The 20,758-nt window shown below is 40.4% G+C and overlaps 1 protein-coding gene across 3 annotated transcripts in view; it reads right to left on the bottom strand.

Annotated features, from left to right (window-relative positions):
• The window catches only part of stxbp5a (syntaxin binding protein 5a (tomosyn)), a 107,610-nt gene that overhangs the window by 55,597 nt on the left and 31,255 nt on the right, over positions 1–20,758 (bottom strand). For all 3 annotated transcript variants that reach the window (XM_061052017.1, XM_061052018.1, XM_061052019.1), the window contains exons 3-5: positions 13,616–13,697; positions 12,049–12,149; positions 513–647 (exon numbers count right to left, since the gene is read on the bottom strand). In XM_061052017.1, the coding sequence (XP_060908000.1) occupies positions 513–647; positions 12,049–12,149; positions 13,616–13,697 (318 nt within the window). The remainder of the gene's footprint in view (positions 1–512; positions 648–12,048; positions 12,150–13,615; positions 13,698–20,758) is intronic.

The raw sequence follows: 20,758 nt of genomic DNA, 5'->3' as shown, positions 1-20,758 counted from the left end.
AAGAAAGTAGATGGGTTAGACTGCTGTATAAATGCCTTGTGTGTTTCCTGAGAGTCCGAGAACATCTTTAATAAATCTTAAAGGTTGTTTTAGTCCTCGAGTGTACAAAGGGGGGGGGGGGGGGGGGGGGTTTCTAGAACTAGTTGCATGAATAATAAAGACATCACTTTAGGTTTCAGTAAGATTTCCAGTTCTATTCATAACATTTTTTAGCTTTTACTGATTAAATTTTTCACTCAAATTCTATCTAATATGGTCAATTTAAGTATTGAATTGTCTGTCACTCTGTACCTATGTGGATGGTATTAGGCTACATGTTTGCATGGCAGGTGCTTTATATCCTAATTTGAATTGAGTTGATTCCCAAATCGTCCAATCATCTATTTTCAGTGATTTCCTTTAGAAGACTCTTCCAGAAACTAGTGTGCAAGAATTGTGCCTCGGTGGAAGAAAAAGTAGAGAAGAGAAGAATGCAGGGAAAATTGAGGACATTAAGAAGCAATAACACTCACAGTTCAATGGCTTTGTTCCACATGATAACGTAGCCTGAGAGCGTAAAGGACTCCACGTTGACGATGTGGATGTTCCCTCGTTCTGTGCCGATGTACAGCCATTTACTCTGGAAGGGCAGGTGGCAAAAAGTTATTCTGTGAAAAGAAAGAAAACAAGACGAGAGTTAAAAGAAAGGACAAAGAAAAGAAAAGAAAAGAAAAAGAGACAGCCGAGAGACTGGAGAAATCCCCCGGCATCATTGCACAAAACTTGGAGGGGGTTATTTACCACTTATCCAGGTCAAAGCGGTCTCAAGCCAGCACGATTTTAGAGCCACTCATTCAACCACTTCCCTCCCAAAAATTAAAGGATGCAGCTTCCAATAATTTCCCTGTTTTCATCACTGCTCCCTCACCTCCTCCTTTCATCCATCCATCAGACTTAAGGAGGGACGGGCTTCTAACCTCTCATTAAACTCAACTCCAGCTCTCCATTCATCTCCTCATCCCTTTTTCATCATTTTGTTCTTTCATCCATCCTCTGACTCAACCCCCCAATCCATCTGAGGAATAGTAATGTGCACGACCTTGGTAATCTGAGGCTTGCTAATATTTCAAGGTCGTCCAGCTCCTTGAGTGATACTTCAGATTTTTTATTCGTACACCTGTGGACTTCAGGGGGCCCGTGCCGAGAATACAAAAGTACCTGCTTCATCACCGGACCATGTAGGCGGAGAAAATTAAGTTGTCTTTTGACAGCTTTATCGTCTTTGTCCACATTTTTTTTATTTTTTTTTTAAAAGGGAGGACACGCTGGAGTACTTTCCACTGTTTAGCCGGAGATTTTCCTCGTATTTAACAATGGAATTAGTCTGCACAACAAGTGGGATATTTGAGCTGCTGTCAAGGAGGGATTAAGCAGATGTAGAATGGTATGTCAAGAAAATATTACACTGAGATAAAATGGAATGAGTTCTTTCCTTGTAATCCCATCAAGTGGTATCTTGTCGGAGTTGAATTAATAAAACTGTCACTAATTTTACAACCAGGCTCTGTGCTAGAAAAAAAAAAAAAGACTATAACCTCTTTTCACCATCTCTTCACTTTTCTGAATTTAATCAGGTTTCAACCTTGTCTCTGAATGACATGAACATAGTAAATGTCAACATAGGGAGACCATATTGTAATTTCCTTTGTCTCCAAACATACAAATACAATACATTAGCCAGTAGGAATGCTCTGTGTAAACACGTCCTTGCAGTGACTTTCAGTGTGCTCCCTCTGTGTATTAATGCTTCGAAAGCTTGTAAAGCCGCCTCGATCCCTCCCCTCCACCACCCTCCCTTCCCCTCTCTGTGAGTTTATCTCACAGGGTTGCTCCAGGGTTGTATTGTGAGTAGTAGCTCCACATGTGCACACGCGCACACGCACACACACACACACACACACACACACACACACACACACACACACACACACACACACACCATCCCCTTCTGCCCCACTGCTCTGCTATAAAACATGGATATATTCTCATTTTTTTGTGCAGGAGGAGGAGAGGCATCGGGGCTACTTGACATAAATCTCGTCAATGCAGTGTAGAGACACACAATGCCTGATACAAAACACAAACACACTCAGGTGTATTTACATATAGCATGAATATATATCCTAGATAATCAGATAGAGAGATGCACAGTGTTTTTTTTTTTTTGGTCTTATCTGACCAGGCAAGGTGACTCAGAACAGCATGACTTTTCTTGGAACCCTTCAAAAATATTTTTACATTCACAAGAGATTTCAGGAAAAAGAACATGTTTTTCTTTCCCTTTACAATTCAAATACCGGAATTTGCAAATCTGCCATTACCAAGTGTCTATCCAATCCCAGAGTGACAGTGAAAAACAAGAAGAGTTTCATACTTCTCCCCCTGTAACAAATACTGAAAATGAATGCCATAGAAATGAATGTCAGTATCTTGTTTCACAGTCTTCACAACTGAAAAAACTTTAGTAAATCTTGGTAGTAGTAGCTATTCCAAATGGAGAAGACTTTCTTCCAACACATCTGTCTTTCAGATCTTCCAAAGACAATTAAGGGAAAACAGATTTTTGGTAGTGATACTCCTATAACATGTCTTGAAACTGGTCTAAATTGGCAGCTCTGCTCATCCTAGTAACGGGGGAAAGTGTTACTTCTTAGACTGATCTTGTTCCATACATGCATACGTCGTGTTTTGCTACGTAGCTTGTTCTGCTAGGTGCTGTAAGTCACTTTGTTTTGACAGCGTGTACATTAAATCGTACTATGTAAAAATCATCAGTCATGTTACTGATGGTCTTGTTTGCCTTTGTAGGTCACAAAGAGGCATTAAATATCAGTCTGTTTCATAACCAGTTCAAAACTTCCCACAGGAGCTTTTGTTAAAAGTTGTATTTTTCTGTTGTGTTTTTAGAAGGAAATATACCTGGCATTGCATTTAAAGGTATAGTATGCAACATTTTAAACATTATAACAGCAGATATATCATTTATCCCACCTAACTCTATCGTTATGGAATGACTTAATAAACAACCTCTGGGCTCTTTCAAGGACAGGCACGCAGGGAGCTAACTTCCCTGGGACTGCAAACAGAGCCGGCTAAGAAGACAGTTTCAGACAGTGGCTGAAATGAAGGACTTTACTTAAGCCAGTATGAGATACATAAGGAGGTTTGTGAGCTACACAACTCACATCGCTACTCAATAGGTGTCCCAGACTGACATAATTAATTGTCATAATTAAGTCAGTATAATAGATCTCCTTTAAATCAAGACTTTTTCATTACAAATCAAGAGGATAGTCTTTTAGTTGGGTTCAGATAACAATAAAACAACAGATCAAGCCAAAAGTGCCTCTATTTGCAACGACAGATACGTTTGCTTGTTGATTATTTCACTAATTTGAGTAAGAATTAGTTTAGTCCATTAGTCCTATATGAACTTGGTTTTCAGAGTCCCAAGCCCAAGAGCTCTTTAACTTATATGGGTAGTTGATCATTGAAATGCACGATGACTAAGAGCTACATAACTTTTCATGACAACTGGTAGTGTTGTCGTATCCAGTAGGCCGCCTGTCTGCTGGGTTTAATGTCCTTTTCCATCTGCACAAACAGATGTGCCTCCACTGTGCATATAAGGGCTGGTAGAGATGTTTCTTTTTTTTTTTTGGCAGAACACTGTTTGCATACACATTTATCTTCATCTTTATTTATGTGCCTGTATACAGTCAGCTTATCTTCACGCATACATTTTGATAAATACATCGTACGTATATATTGCATGTTAATGTATGTTGTGTATAAATGTGTTTGATCTCTCTTTGTGCACACACGAGCTAGCTGACTGAAGTGTTGAGCGGCAGAATAAGAGGGCCGACTGAGAGGCAGTGTCAGAGGCATAATTATACAAATTTGCTTGCAGTTACAGAGGGTGTGCGTCTGTTTCTCTTCGCGTGTGTGTTTAAGTGCGTGTAAATAGGCACCCGGTTGTTGGCGAAACCGTGTGTGTATGGTTGTGTTCACACTTGTTGTGCATGCACGTGTCTCCCGGTGAAATCTGCAGCTTCAAGTGGTCACGACACACAAAGGCAGCTGCCAGCTTGGAGGCTCAGGGCCAAACACATTGCCTCAGTAATGACAGACGCCTGCCACACACACAAACACACAAACACGCACACATACACAGACACACACACACAGCCCTGAGATTAACTGCACTGTGGACTAGACGTATGAGAGCATGGTTCACTGCAAATGAATTGGGTAGAAGGGGTACTTTAGAAAATCATCATCTGTAATGCGTGGTTGTGTGATGTTCCCATCAGAGCTGGAGCTCGCTATAGATGGAGTAATCTGTCTGCCTCATATTAGAAAAACACCAGTTAGAATACTTTAATCTAAAAAGCCTTAATCTAGTGATACAACATTATTAAACAGCCCTCGACCAGGAAATAAAGTGCTTCAATAATACGATCTCCTTCCTGTGAAGAGTGTGTCACTTCCTCAGTTCCAATACACAATGTATGTGTACTACTTTAAAGGCAAGGAAAACTAAATGTTATCAGTGTCATTACTGTATTGTAATCAAAGCTGTTTATGTTATTATTGGTATACAATGTGTACAATATTATTGTACAATAGGATCAGAGCACAAAAGACAGATATTCCTTTGGGCATTGTTTAGATTTGGTCATTTGGGACAAAGAAAGTGTGCAGATGACAATGAGAAATAAAGGTTCATTAAGTGTTGAGTAGCCGTCAGATTTTTAGGAAACTGACCATTATTTTTTAAATACGCACACATATTAGAAAGATCAGTGATGTATGATATCATGAGACTATGTGAAGGAGTCAGTTTTAATCAAAGAGTGAAGGGACTAGGAATGGTATCGAGCACCAGTCATTTTTTGGTTACGGTACGTGAAAGTCCAGATAAGGAAGAGGACAAACGTTGCTTCTATCAGTTTTTATGTTAACATTCTGTCTTATTGCAGATCTTTCCATACGCACCGGCTGTCGGCCAATCAGTGGACTAGTTAAGCTATTACAGTCTGATTTTTTTTTCTATTATTGAGTATAATAAAATAGTTTGGATTAACAAGCTTTGGCCCGCTTTTCCTGTACATTTTAAGACTGTAGGTTTCCAATCAATATACAAGTATTAGACGGATGTCTGTCCATCTGTGTCAACCCCACCCCTCAGTGTGTGTTTGTGTGTGTGTGTCTACGGGTTCTCAGCTGAGAGCAGACTTCAGTGTTTGATAAATGTTAGCCAAAAAACTGAAGGAAAGAAGAAGAAATGCATTTAACTGCACAGAGAGGGTTCGTCGTCATTAAGAAAACACCTTCAAACACTGGAGGCAACAACGCCAACACAGTAGGAGTTGTACAGTTTACCCAATACACTATGCAGACATGTATGGACATTACCTTTATACATCATGGACAATCTACTTGAGATATTTTAGGTTGTGGTGCCTTTTTTTTAGGGAAACTCCTTCTGGGATCAAACCTGAGATTCAGGGTATTTTAATATCTATATTAAGTGACTCCGATGGAAAGATTTAAGCAGCTAAATTCAAATATAATAAACCACGAGGGATACAGCCAAAAAAAAATGGGCCTGAAGAGAAAGAAAATCCTTCCTCAACCTCACCCTATGAATGAACTGAATCAGTTTCTTGATGCACCTTTAATGTGAAAAAACTAGATGGTTGATATTTTTGGTTTCTGTGCTTCTCAGCGCTCCTGCAGAGATGAACCCTTAGATTGAGGCTGTTTCAGTTTCAATAATGTGTGTCCCTGAAGCAAAGATTTGAGTACATCAAATACACAAGAGTCGGGTAAAATATAATAAATAATAACCATTAGGGAAAGATCAAGTCTCCTTTGTGTTGCATGCTTTGATGTGTGCTAAATGTATATGTATTGACCCCGACTCCCCCCTCTTATTATACCTCATCACATCACCCTGCATTGGAGATAGCATCCACATCTGCAGTGCTGTCCTGTGAGGCCAGGAGGTGACGAGAGCATCCTACGCCAGAATGACTCGGCAGGATTTCTTTTTTGCGCTTGCTCCATCCCCGCACTCCTACCCACAGACTGACTCACTGCTCGCTGGCTGAGACCCAGTCTGTCTCAACTCCTCCTCTCCTCTCCTCCCTACTCTCCTCTCTCCTAGAGCCAGTGATCTGATGTGAATGGATGCTGAAGCTGGAAGGCTTTCTGCAACACTGCTTTCACCCATCAAGTCAAATTCTGATCAGGAGAAAGCAAGGATAGTGCATGAAGACGGGAAGGTGGGACAGAAGGACCTGTTGGGAGTAGAGGAATAGGCCCTTCCATGATAGGAAGCAAAGAGATTTGAAGATTAATGGGTAAAACACAGAACATAGTTGGAGAAAAAAATATTTCTCTGAGCCAAACAAGATCCTTTTATTGCCATTACTAATACATGTTATTTAGTTTATCAGTGTAACCTAGAGATGCTAGTTGGCATAAAGGTAAACTCTATTCGCAATATTACTGTACAATGTAAATGTCAATCAAATAAAACTATAGTTCAACATTTCAAAATAAAAACCCTTTCTTACCTTAATATGAGAAATGTAAAAATAACTCACGTCAACGCACCAAGAAGGATGCTAAGTCCAGGTCAGGGTTAGCCTAGCTTAGAAGCAGTGAATAGCTAGCCCGCTGTATCTCCAAAGCGAAATAAAAAACAACCTTGTAAATATTTTTTACAACTAAAACATTGTATTTTGTTTCTTTAATTCCTACACAAACAACAATACAAGAACAAGGACCCGTTGTGTAAGGGTCGTTGATTGCAGGCACTTTCAGGACTAACTCCTCAGCGTTATCATTGTCAAGTTTACCAGTTGGCTAACAGCTACAGAATGAAAAGCTAGCTAGATGGACACGTTTGCACTGGATAACCCCATTAAAGATGACCAAGATCAAGATGTTTTAGTATATTTAATAAGCTGTTTCCCTCTAACTCCTTCCAGTCTTTATGCTAAGCTAACCAACTCGAGGCTATAGCGAGATAATTAATGATCCATGTAGCTTTGAAATATGCCTTTGTAATAATACAGCCAACATGTTAATTCATTTTTGTATAAGTATTCAGGGTAGTTTAGTGTTTAACTTGTTGTTTCTTTTCATTCTGTTGCCCCTTGTTAAGAAGCTGCTGTGGCAGTTCTGGTTGGGTGACTGTCCTTTTGTTCATGCAGGAAATGGCTGCCTTGTCCTCTACACCCTGACAAGGTAAAGTCAAGCACTGAATAAATAGCAAGAGGGAAAACAAAGGAGCAATATAAACAGTGGGACAGAGCGGCAGTGGGTGACCAAGACTTTTTATATTTAATGTTTGTTGAAGGTTTTACAGGTCTGACTAATTCAGCCCTGCAGTGAGGTAACTACACTATGTTATGGCTTCACTGAGACATCCATACTTACTCTAAAGTGACACTAAAGCCATTTGGAAATTAACCGGAGGTTATTTCTTTTGATTATTATATTTAAAAGACTGGATCTTAGCTACAAAGGTGTGCATAGCTTTGATTAAATATACAAAAAAAACAAAGCAGAGAGATATTTACAGCCTTAATAGCCAGAGGACATCTTAAATGCTTAACTGAATGCAATACAATTAACTGAGCCGTGTTATGGGAAAATAAAAATCAGGATGGGTTTAACAATAACCTGATGGTCCCATTTAGAAAATATAATAGTATTATATATGAAGAAGACTACGGAGAAGTGAATCAAACTGGAAAATGGAGGGCTGAGCCACTCACACACGTGAACATAATTGTATAGGGATGTAAGATGTGATTTTCTTCCTGCATTTTATAAGAACCGGTGGGATAAAGAGAAAGAAAAACATAGCTGTCTATCAAGATTTTCTTCTGCTACAATAACTTGCAAAGCCAAAAAATAGCATTCGTTTTAGCATATTTTAAGAAATAACTACATTGAACACACAAACACTTGTTCCAGGCACGTTCTTAGATAAGTAATCATTATATTGAATCTGTTACATGCAAATCTGTTTAGGTCCTAGTTGTGCACACATGAATGCATACATGCATAGAACTACACCTGCGTACTCCTCTGCATGGTCTTGAGCATGGTGTGCCGTGCCAAAAACCTCAGGAATATTAAGTACTTGGCATGTCGCCAGTATGTCGCAGGACAAAAGGGCTACACATACAACCATGTATGACATGCATCAATGCACCTGACGCCGCTATTTTATATGTAAACTCAAAAAGCGTCCAGGTCTCGATACGCACACGCCAATGCCCCTCAAGCAGCAATTCTGTCACATCCGTTTCCTGGATCATCATTGCAGTGCTCTACAGCCTCTTCTGTGTGTTTACATCTGGCATGTGCACTATAGGCAGCTGCTGATGCAATGCTTTGTGCCGCAGCTGCTCTGTGTTGCAAATAACACATATGGAGGACAAACACAGTTACACTTGCGGGCAATTAAGTTACCAGCTCAGTTCAGCAGTATGTCTTTGGGATGTGATAGGGAAACTAGAACCCGAGCTAGAGAAAATATCTGGGTTTTTTTTCGGATTCCCAGTTGTTAAACAGAGAAAAGCTACTGGTATTCTGTGAGACCGCAAAGCCCTCAGGTGCAGGTTAGCAGACTGATGTCTAATACTCAGATTAGCTAGTGAGTCCGTCTCCCTGAAGCTCAAGCACGGCATTTGCATTTTCTCCTCCAAATGTCCACGTCTTATTATGTATAGATGAGGACTGAAAGCCAGCATTCGTTCTCTTGAAATTTTAATGTGACGAGAACAGGGAATGAGGAGTGGGACGTATAGACCTCCTCCTGCTCGTGTTACCAATTTCACTTTGTTTTTCTCCTTTTCCTTCCTTTCCCAAATTCTTTAAGTACACTTCCTCCCAAGCCTCTTCCCCAAGTCCCGAGTCACTTTGCACATCCTCTCTCCTATCTTGACTTCTCATGAATTGCAGTCCTTTCACTAGTGAATGTTGTGACTAGTCTCTGTTGTCTCCAGGTTGTTGCATTGGACCTCAGCGCTTACTAAATGTCAGAGGCAGTGGAGCGCCTGCGCAAATACACAATGCGCCCTGGAAGCAGCTGCGGGTCACCTGTCTGTCACATCAGCACTGCCTCAGATCATTGGCTCTGACGTTTAACCCATGAAACACTTATCCCAGCGACAGATCACTGGTCGGTGACATGATTGGCTCTGATTGGTAATCATTGCATCTGTGTTTGGAGGAGACAGTGGAAACCTAGTTCCTTGAAGTAATCATTCAACTTGGAATTTGGAGTCTCGAACGATTTCTTTCTTGTTTGTTTTGTCAATTCTTTCTGTTTTCAGACCGACATTATTAAATCCTTTTAATTCTTATTAGAGCATGTATTACGTGTCGCTAGCTGGATTTAAATTATCTCCGTTAAGTTTTTTTCTCCATGTTGCCATGGTTAACCTTTTTTATTATAGAGTATGATTAAAAAATGTTTCCCTCAAGTCATACTTAAGTTTAAAGCAGTATCAGTCTTGGTCACTCATGGACAATTTGAAATTGGTAATTTTTTCAACTGCAGCTCAAAACCTAAATGATCAACTTTAGCTGCTTTCTAGTTAGATTTAACAACATCTTTTGATAGAGATGTAACGATTCACTCAACTCATGATACAATTCATGATTCGATTCGCTCACGATTTATTTTATAAAATGAGACTGTAGACAAATTATGACGGAAAAAGATTCCTTTAGGGGCTGCAAACCCACTTGTCAGTGCTGTTTGGCCTTTTAATGTTGTTTTTTTCTCGCAACAAGGGGAGGTGATTGGAGCTTCTCATTGTGGTGTTGATTAAATGTTGCGTCATGTTTAGTGATAGTTCCCAGTCTTCTTGCAATATTTGCACACAGTTTTTGTCTTGTCTGTTATCTACTCACCGCTTTCATTTTTTGTCTTGAGGAAGCCAAAATGCTTCCACACCTCAATTTCAAAATCTTACTCTGCTGCCGCCAACCGTCTCTGCTCTACAGCTGCTGATGCTCATGATATTATTGCGATTCATTTTTGAGAGTACCGATGTGAATCTTGACACCTTTGAATCGGTTATCACAATTTTACGATTAATGTTTACATCCCTATCTTTTAACATAGAAATTTTTGTTAAACATCCAAATTACATTAAATCTGCTTTGCAATAATATTAACTATGCTTATTTTTATTTTTTTTACAATAAAAGACTTATAATACAGCACATATCAAGACTATTTTTCCCCTTATTGAAGATAAACTGTAAGTGTAATATTTCTTATTATAGAATTGTACCTTTTAATTTCACAGTCTTTTCATATCTGCTGTGTGTATTCTTCAATCTGTTTTGTGGTTCTATGTGTGTGTGTGTGTTTTTGTGTGACAACCTGTTCGAGTGAACCTTCAGGTGTTTTGGGTAGGTCCACACCTGTGCCCCACTGTGCGGAAAGCCTCCGAGGCAGAGAAGTGACCCAAATAACGAGAGTCAGTTACAGACCAACCCAAACAGAGAGACAGAGAGACAGAGAGAAAGAGGGAGGGAGAGAGAGCCGGCCTCTCTGTCACCTCCTTTGCCCTGTGCACAGATTTGCAGGCGTGCAGACACATTTGCCAAATGAAAAGCCGTCTGTTGGCATACAGTTTGAGAATCAGAGGAAAAACTGACGGTTCACACAGGCGGCAAAACTGTGACACTAGCCCTGCTCAGAAGGACGCAGTTCATGTAGCACCAGAGCGAGTGTGAAGTCCTCATTGAGAAGGGAGAGGAGAAAGACAGAGTAGAAGGAGGTGGAAGAAAAGCAGAAGGAGAAGGAGGAAGAGAGTAGGGTTAGGGTGGACACATGAGCAGCTTACAGATTGTGATTCCACAACAGCGCTGTAAGTTCTGTCGTCATAATGCCTTTGTTCTTACACATTGCATCCGTGACAGCGTGTGTGTCCCAGTGTGGGGTTTCATATTGCGTTACAGTGTTGCAAAAGCGATTGACATGTGAGCACACAGCGGGAGCTTCACATATATAACACACAGCGCTGTTCTGCCCCGCTGGCTCCGACGTTACCCATCGCTACTGTCTCCTGCTGTCTCCCCTCCGGTAGGCCTCTGTTACTTCCTACTATGGCGGATCAGTAGCGGAAGGACTTCTGCTCAGTGTTTCACACATTGCATATTGAGGTTTACAGCTACAATATTGGATTAGCTCTTTCTATGTGGTTCATCTAACCCGTCTCAAAGAGATCAACATTTCTTCAGCTCATGTCCAAAACTCAAAAGACGAGGCTGTGTAGTATTGTCAAAGTTTGATGTCTCACCATAAAACAGGAAGTTACTGTTGCTCAGTCCAAACTGCCTCAAACTTTACCTATTTGAAAAGTGTTCCCTTGTGATAATATCTGCATTCTAACACGGCATATTTCTCATAGCGCCACCTACTTGTACAGTGTCTAAGAGACACGACAGTTCACAGCTTTTTACAAAGTTGAGGTCTGATAAAAACATCACTGCAGCCGCACACTTCATGGCTGTGCCCCAACGCGGATATGAACCCTGTTGTGCTCTTTCACACCGTACACCAACAGCAGTACAAAAAAAAACAAAGATTTGTGGCCTCACACAAAGTTATGCGCTGGAACCTGCTGCCGTTACTTCTCAGAATTCTGTTGTCACGGAGAAGTAATCCAGTAACCCAATGCCACAGAATTGCAAGTTGGACTGCTACAGTACATAACTTCACTTAAATCACAGATATTCAATTTAGCTATTCAAGTTTTTTAGAATAAAGAGCTAGGCTAGCAGTTTCCCCCTTGCTACCACTTTGTATGTTTAGCTAATGAATTCAAGAACTTCACTAGAAAGTACATGCACATACAGTATCTTTGTAGTCAAACCTTTTTGTGAATCTAGACATATTGGGCTTAGTGAAAACATGAGCTTGAATCACTATTAGGTTTTTGTTTTTGGTGCATTCCTCACCTCTCTTTGTTGAATTTAAGGGAGTGCAGGATGGCTGGTCTCTTCTGCCTCAGGTTCCACAGGTGAACACTGTCATCAGCCAGAGCACTCACCAGCGCTCCCTGAGAAGAAATTAAAAGAAATGAAAATACATTAAACACAAAGGACAAGTTTATACTCTGAGATTATGCAGCCTGTGCAGATGAGCCTCTTTTTTTTTTCCTGTTTGTGTAATCTCTCTCTCTGTGAGCATGACATGCATGAGTCAGACTGCTTTCCCTGGACGCTTTAAATCCGGCAGCTTTCTCCCAGGTAACAAGGATGATTCATGGGACCTATACGCATGTACGTGTGTGTGTAGGAGGCAATAAAAATCGTCTTCATCTGCCTGAGGGGTTCGTTCAAGCTGCTGAGTCACAGTCACACACACACACACACACACACACACACACACACACACACACACGCACACACACACACACACACACACACAACAAACACACACGACCAAGTATGAAATACTGCATAAATATGAAGTCAGACCATTTTATTATCGTTTTCTTTCATATAAATCAGAAAGCACTCATGGTATGTTTCCAGTCTGTCAGGTGACACCTGACAAAATTCTGCAGATTTTTACTGTTGCGTTTGTATTTGCCTCCTGTGGGGCTTTAGTACAAAGTTTGTATGGGTTGTGTCAGTTCTTATACAGGTATCATTATTGTTATTCAAGGCATACGCAGTACTGATGTCTCAGTACAGACACTAGTGGCAATAATGGCGCTGGAGGAGAACTCTGTGTGGATACCAGTACTGATATCAGTATTTGAGACATGCTCAGTTCTAATACTAACACTCTGTGGTCATCAGAGGGCTGCATCTGTGTCAGTTCTAAAGCCATACCGGGTACTTAAAGCAGTTGTGAGTATATGCCATATTACATACAAATAATTTTATCAATTGCCTTAGAATAGCAAACCTCTTTATATCCTGACCACGTCAAAGTAGAAATACATATCAAAGATGAATGTGACAAAGAATGTCTGTTGCAAACTTTTGACACTTGACAGTTTAAAGTACTCTCTGCTTTGAACGCAGATCTCAGAAAAAGGGACTGAGGACCATTGCCTAGCTTTAATATCAGAGGCATTTGGTCCGATGATTGACTCTACCCTTGGCTGTGAGGAATATAAGGCAGAGAATAGAAGTCACTGTAATGGAATAAAACAGTGAGTGATGTACGACCAGAGGGGGAAAAGCAGATAAGGGTGCTGAGTTACTTTCAGACAACCAATGTGATCATTCATTCATTCCCTCTTCCCTACAACAGTACACTACTTTTTGAAAAAAAAATTAAGGCGTGAAATGTGATTACCGGGATGAGCATTCATAAATAAGCCTTAAGTCTTACTTTATGACATTCAGCACAGAGGACTGTTTTTTTAGCAGACTCCAGTAGAACACTGAGGAAAGATAATAACGTACCTCTTTTTTTACTATAAAAGAGTCACCTGTCTTTGGTAGTACTGGACTTATAGGTGAAGACACAATTCCATGGTGTAACATAGTACAGTATTTTGTGACCTACCTCGTTGATAAGGAACTGTAGCTGGATGACGGCCGATCCACTCTCATGCTGACAGTAGCACTCCACACCTGGACGACCAAACCTGAAAGGTTCTCTGTTAAGGAATGTACAGTCCAGCAAAGGGAACAAACAGCTTGTATTTGTTTGTGTAGACAGCACCAGCAAACTATTAAAGTAGCAGCATTCATAGTTTCCCTACATTTCTCAGTAGCTTGATGATAGTGTCACTTTTTCTTTTAACTCAATGGCTTTGCTTAGCGTAAGTAAAATGACAACCCTCATACATGGCTGTTTATTTGTTGCAGTCAGAGGTATTTTTGCATTAAAAAGTGAGGAAGGAAGGGAGGAGGGTTTATTTATACAGCACCTTTTAAAAAACAGTCATCACAATGCCAGGGATTGAAGTACAACATAGGACGACATTCGATAGAAGACATTCAAAAAGCAGCTTCAATGTAGTCAGCTACCTTTTGCTTCCACATTTCACTGAAGGAAAGCAGCTTTAATGTTGTGAAGCTTGTAACTCAGCACCAAACACTTTCCAAATAACCTCGCCCCAACACTGACAATATGCAAGAGTTCTTTTTTTTTTCCCAAATGTACTGCAGTTCAGAACAAGCGTCTCAGCTTGTCAAGGTCATTTTGTTTTATCTCTACACCCGACTAGAAGGTCATAAAATCTGATATCAGGTTATCTATTTGCAGAGAAATGTGTCTTCATGGTCGACCAACACTTACACACACATCGCCTACATCAAGAATTATTGCAGGACGTCACCTTTTCTGACTCAGAAGCACTTCTGATCTTTGAACACTTAGGGTTTCATCGGGGACATTAACATTTTCAGATAATTTATGTATAAATGTAATATAATATATAAAATAAGAGCACTTAACAGTCAATTACTGAGCGCTACATGTAATCGTAGGGTGCAAAATGTCTGGGAAATACTGAGCCATGTACCTTATTGCAGTTATATAGAAAAGAAGAAGTGAGTAAGTAACAGGGATACACATAGATACCTATATAACGTTTTTGTTTTTTTTTCAAAAACTGGGAAAGATTGCTGCACAGTGCTGCAGAGAAAGATGAAGACTGTAGCAGGGCTGATGGGGAGAAAGAAAGGAAGGAAGGAAGGAGGGAGGGAGGGAGGGAGGGGGGAGGGAGAGAGAGAGAGAGGACTGGAGGGTTTAGATATTTAAATATATAGAAAATGAATCAGCAGAGAAGAGGTGGATATTATGTGAGCAGATGAGAAAATAATAATAGCAAGGAGGGAGGGAGCGGAGACACAGTTAGACAGAGATGGACAGCTCGGATAAAAGATGTAGAGGAGAGGAAAGGAGGGGAGGGGAGAGGAGAGGAGAGGAGGAAAGGATGGAGACTGGAGGTAAAATAACAGAGACAAAGAGAACAACAAGCTTCTTCTCTTCCTGCAGAGTGAATGGGTAAGCTTACTGATTATATCCATTCACTCTTCCCATGACTCGCTGGACTACAGTGGAGATGGCTTTTTTTTTTTTCATGTAGGGGTCACATAGAGGTGTAACACCCTGGGGACAGGACTACGGCTTGTCATTAATGTGTTCGTGTGTGTGTGTGTGTGTGTGAGAGGGTGTGTGCGTGTGTGTGTGAGGGTGGGGGGCTGTAGGTTGTGTGTTCCTTCATGCAACCAGCTTCTGTAAATTGCCTGCAGAGGTATCCAAGTAAAACACATGCAGCGACTTATGAATACAGATGTATCTCACTATAGAACGGTCTTTCATTCATTTACATAGAAACAACAAAAAAAAAGGGGAATTTGTTCAATCAAGCATCGAGCAGGAAAAACAGCATCACATGTTTGGGAATGACAACAGCAGCAGCCGCAGCAGCAGCAGCAGCAGCAGCAGCAGCAGCAGCAGCAGAATAAACAAAGCCCACCAAAAAAAGAAAATCTAATTCAAACGGCAATAATCAAGTCCTCCTCTTGCTCAGTGCAAACTGCGCCTTCAGTCCCCAGATGGGCCCCGGTGTAATTTATTAAGCTCTAATGCATGTAATCATTCCTGAGGTGTGCCGTGGCCATCCCAATGAATAAAGCCACCACATTAACAACGCCTGAAACACCACACGCCGTGTCTCTGCTCAGCCAAAAGCCTCCAACTCATCCTCTGCATTATTTGAACTGAGATACAAAACACAAGGTTATTTGGGTAAACAAACATAATAGGCATGTAATGTCATCCCTTCGTCACAGTCTCATCCTGAGGTCCAATTTATTTGTCTCCTATCTCTATGTGACCAGTGACCATGATGTGCTTTTTGTTAGCTTGGCTGAATGTGAGGGAATTTCTAGTCAAGTTTTGCAAAGATATCCAGAAACACAACACCAATGGGAACCCTTATGTTCCTTTGTGTCACCTTAATCTTTAAAACAACAGCTGTTTGCTTATAATGACTTCACACTTTCTGAATATAAAATCAGTGTTGCATATAACTCAGGAGGTACTAAATAATAAAAAAAAAAGCCCTGGCTCTAACGTCTCTGACACTAATGTTGCTTAATCCTGCCAGATTTATCACAAGGCCAGACAGTTCTTAAATCACTGCAGAGCTCGTACTTTTTTTGCCCCATAATCAGGTATCAGTGGCCTGCAAAAGCTACCCCACAACTCTTCAGGTGGATTATCTCTGCCCTCCTCCTCCTGGACAGCAAATTAAAGCACTGCAGCTCTAAGCCAGTGCTGCCCCGACCAGGGGAAATATCAGCTTCACTGGATTTCTGCCAGTAAAACCTCGGGGGAGGGGGGGGGGAGGATTGAGCGGACCTAAAAACCTCTGGGGCAACACCAAGTCAATGATGATCAATAACTTTTTTACAAAACATGTGAGTCGGTAGCCTCTGCCACTGCGATAGCGAGGCTCAAAACATGAAAACGTCCACCATTATTATGACCCCCCCCCTGAAAGTAACAGAGGTATAACCTTGTAAACAAACATTACATGGGATCATCTAGATCAGCAAATACCAACCTTCAAAATCCTGCAGCCTGCTTTGAAGTTTACAAAATATTGTTGAGGCCGACTTAGACCATCAGATCAGATGTATACCTGTCAGGTTGAAATAAAACGTCTTTAATTCATTTATCATGAATGACGCCGAGTAGACCACCTGCAGTACCACAACAAACCACGATGGGGCTGTTTCTAATTATTTTGAGAATGGGCGTTCTTTGTCTAGTCTGCAGGATTCTGATGTTTTCCAAACAGAAAAACACAAACAGATAGCTTATGCGTTCCTATAGCTTGACCAAAGTGACCAAAGCAAAATGGTATCTAATACTGTGTGAGTAGTCAGTCATTAACACCAGATTTGAAAAGGGAAAAATATAAATGTTCAAAAAAATTGTAAACAAACTCAGTATCACTTAGCAACTGTTAGTACTGAAGATACAACATTAAGGGCTTTGTAATAAAGTACTCTGAACATAAGAAAAAAGAAAAAAGCTATTTGGCAGAATGCAACCATTCAATGTCGTAGGATGAGAACTCCCTGTTTTCAAACCAAACCTCAACACACACTTTTTTGGTTGGCTTTTTGCTTTGCATCAAAGTTGCCTTTTTAATCCTTTTTCTTTCAAATTGGTCTCAGTGCTTTTTAGTATTTTATTGTCATGTAGTCTTTAAATTGGTCTTTTTGTTTTATTGTGTTCTTTCTATGGTTTGATTAAGTTTGATTGTCCAATTTAGTCATCTTTATTAATGAGCTCGCTAAATACATTCGGTTTGGATTGAAGGACCATAATACTCGCTCATGACTTGCCCCAGGACGACAGTTGACCCTAAAGGATACTGCTTCTGGTTAAAACTGTCACATACCTGCAGAGCGACATCAACACCGATGAAGGTCAAATGGGGAAGACAGGGAGAGCATGCTCTGAACGGCTCAATTAAACCGCACGGGAAAGCTTTAATACGGTTTAAGAAGTGGTTCAGAGAGGGTAGCATCTATGTTATTGTTTTTGACCAAAACATAAGAAATAGTCTGCTAAATTCTTTCAGAGTAAAAAGTGTTTCTACTTGTGATTCCTGTAGCAGTGTGTTCCTCTTCATAAACTGTGATAAAAAGTGAATTAATGAATGGAATGGAAAGAATGATACAAATTAAGCATAACTTTTTTTTAAGACAATTTTTCCAACACATCTTTGTGTTTCATCTCTGCACAGAAAGCTGTTGAGCACCGTCATCCTCCTGTGTCCTTCATATACTCAACAGTACCTGTGTGCCGCAGCCAGTTTGGTTCGGTCCTGGCGACAGTTCAGTCGATCTAACTCAAAATAAATTAATTTGAAAACTCTTTCCTAATGTTGCCGGGCAACCACATTCAGGGCCTCAGAAAGAAAGAGGGAGGGGGGGGATTTAAGGTTGTGCTTTCTAAACTGCTCATATTGCCTTCTCTCTGAAGACAGGCAGTCATCCCACAAGCACATTATCATGAAGCACACACACACACACACCGACGTAAAACATCCTAGGAAATAAATTCAAACCATCAAAGACGGTCACTGTCTTCTGCTCATGTTTCAAGTGAATGCTGGAATAATAATTATCTTACACATGCAGAAGGCAACCACAAGACATCCAATCCAACAGCAGAAGACTCGGCTCTAATGCATAAAGAGGTCCGCAAACACTTTGACCATGGACTGAACTTCAATGCAGTTAACTTAGAGATTTACTGTGTAAATGTACTACTTTACTATGTGATGAATTCAAACACTAATACTTGCAGAAGTTCTTGCAAGGAAGCTGAAATGGTCATGTCACCGTTGAGGACTACAGCCACATGGCTCTAAGAACATAACCACTAGGCATAAAAGAATGCTGTTTTTAATTGCATTTCCACAGTCAGTGAACATGCTTAAAGCTGAGTAAATAACACCAGCAATTTTGAGCTTGGTTGAATTGGAAAAAATTGGTGTTAATCGATGAAAAGAAAATGGAAGAAGTGGAAAGGAGAAAGCCTTTACGACTCAATCTTTATGTTATAATCAGACAAGCTTCCAACCAACTGATAGAACAAAACATATAGCTATCTGAGAAAATTCTTCTATTATGGTTTCAGGCACAGGTTAACGCCCGCCACCTGCTGTTTATCTTGATTCAGCTAAGTCTAAATAAATGACAACAGAAAATGAAATAACACATTTTCATTGCTGTCTGTCTGGAAAGTTTTTCTTACTTTTGAATGAAAATGGTTTATTTATACCTTCCAAGCATTAGATTTTTCCCATGTGGATGTTGGTAAGAAGGATATCAACGAAACAAATGGCCTAATGTGGAAAATTTGAAAAGGGAGTGGCATGAGTGAACCCTTTAAATGTTAGATTGCATTCACCTCAAAGACGAGTAATCACAGAGTTTCTGAAAAGCAATCAACTAAAAATAGTCTTCACTATGAACATACAGTTTCATGACGACAAGATGCCATGTTTATGAAGTTATTCCACGTTTCTATGTGTACATTTGTGATATAGTGTGCTTCTGTGTGTCAAATATTTCCTGTTAATTAGTTCAGAATCAAAGCACAGATGTTGAAGCTTTAGAGGCAATCCAAATCTTCACATCATTCTTACAGTGTAGCTGTGGAAATCTATACGGATTTACAGTATATAATGGTTGTCTTGCTGACTAGAGTATTGGCCTTGATTCTAGATACATTGTCCATCCATGCATCGTCTCAATCCACGACCAGAAGAAGAATAACCGCTCCATCTAAGCAGTAACAGTCTGTCTGTGTCATTTATTCAACTGCCCTTTTCTGCTGCCCTCAATATGTGATGGTAATTCAATCTTTAGCCATGCAGCGCGTAAAAAGCTTTTACATTTGTTTTTGTAAACCTGCAGGACCGGGGTAGCTATTTACTACTGCTGTGTCAAAATGAGTTTCCTATAAAAATACATGTTTCCTCTGGCGGTGTGTCTGTGTTTGCTTCGATTTCACGGCAGGATGGGAAATAGCATAACTCCAATTTCTGCTGGTTGTTTTTCCTGTCATTGACTTTTGAGAAGGCAAAACAGCATTTACAAATATTTCACTGGAGTCAATAAAGACAAACAGTCTGAGTGCCAATAATAAACATGAGTGTTACTTTGAATTCAGTGCATTTTACCCACAATATTTTCTTGGGGGGGGGCGGTGTTTGTTTGGGGTAAAAAAAGGAAAGATGTGACGTCACCAGTCAAAAATTTAAATGACAAGACACATTGAATATTAAATACAAAAATCTTCTTAACACAAAAAATTACCCCAAAAAAGGTAAAAGTAACCTAAAAAAAATTGGTCCCTGACCTTGGCTGAATCTTAAAAAACCACACACTTCACTTTGCATGAAAAGTTCTTTGACATCTCAGAAGTCATAGTCAAATCTTTTCTGAGATTTTAACAAACCTGACCCCGGACTTACTCTGCAGTGCCTCTGCTGCATCCTCATGGGACAGGCTCCATAAGGAAATGTGTCACAGCTGCTGACAAGACCATTTCTCATTCCGTTTTAACCAAGAGAGGTCTCTTTGAGGGCCCGGAGCTGCACTGCACTGACGTTAAAAGCAGACAGACTGACCGCGGGCGGCAATGGGAGCGAGACAAGAAGACGGAGAGAGAGAGAGAGAAAAACTGAGAGCAAAAACAAATCTGAGAGTGGGTCGGGGGTTGACATTTTCCCCAGCTATTCTCAAAGTCAGAGTTGACGGATAATTCTCTTTATGTGCTCCTCCTCTTCGGATATTTGTTTTTCATTGAAGCCACAGGCAACTTTCCAAACAAATAAAAGGTGAGTCACTGGGCATCTGGAGGAGCAAAAGTTGTCAGAGAGAGAACTGGCTGGGTGCATTGGGGAACAGGCTGCAGGTTTTTATGAAACTGCAGCATCCAGGAATACAGTAGATCACGATAAGTGTAATTGAATAGGGACGAGACTGTGTTTCACATGAGAGGAGGGCTGGCTATCTGCTTGTCTACCTACCTCAAACATGTCCAGCCTCTGTGTATTTGTATGTTTGCGAGAGAAAAACACCAAAAAGAATGAAAGGGAAGATATGAATAGAAAGCTAATGAGGGGTGGACACAGAGTGATGAAAAATGACAGGGAAACAAAGA

Source organism: Labrus mixtus, chromosome 12 (assembly GCF_963584025.1).
Source record: "Labrus mixtus chromosome 12, fLabMix1.1, whole genome shotgun sequence".
Classification (NCBI taxonomy): domain Eukaryota; kingdom Metazoa; phylum Chordata; class Actinopteri; order Labriformes; family Labridae; genus Labrus; species Labrus mixtus.
The sequence above is the reverse complement of the archived record's forward strand: the minus strand, read 5'-3'. Positions and strand labels throughout refer to the sequence as shown.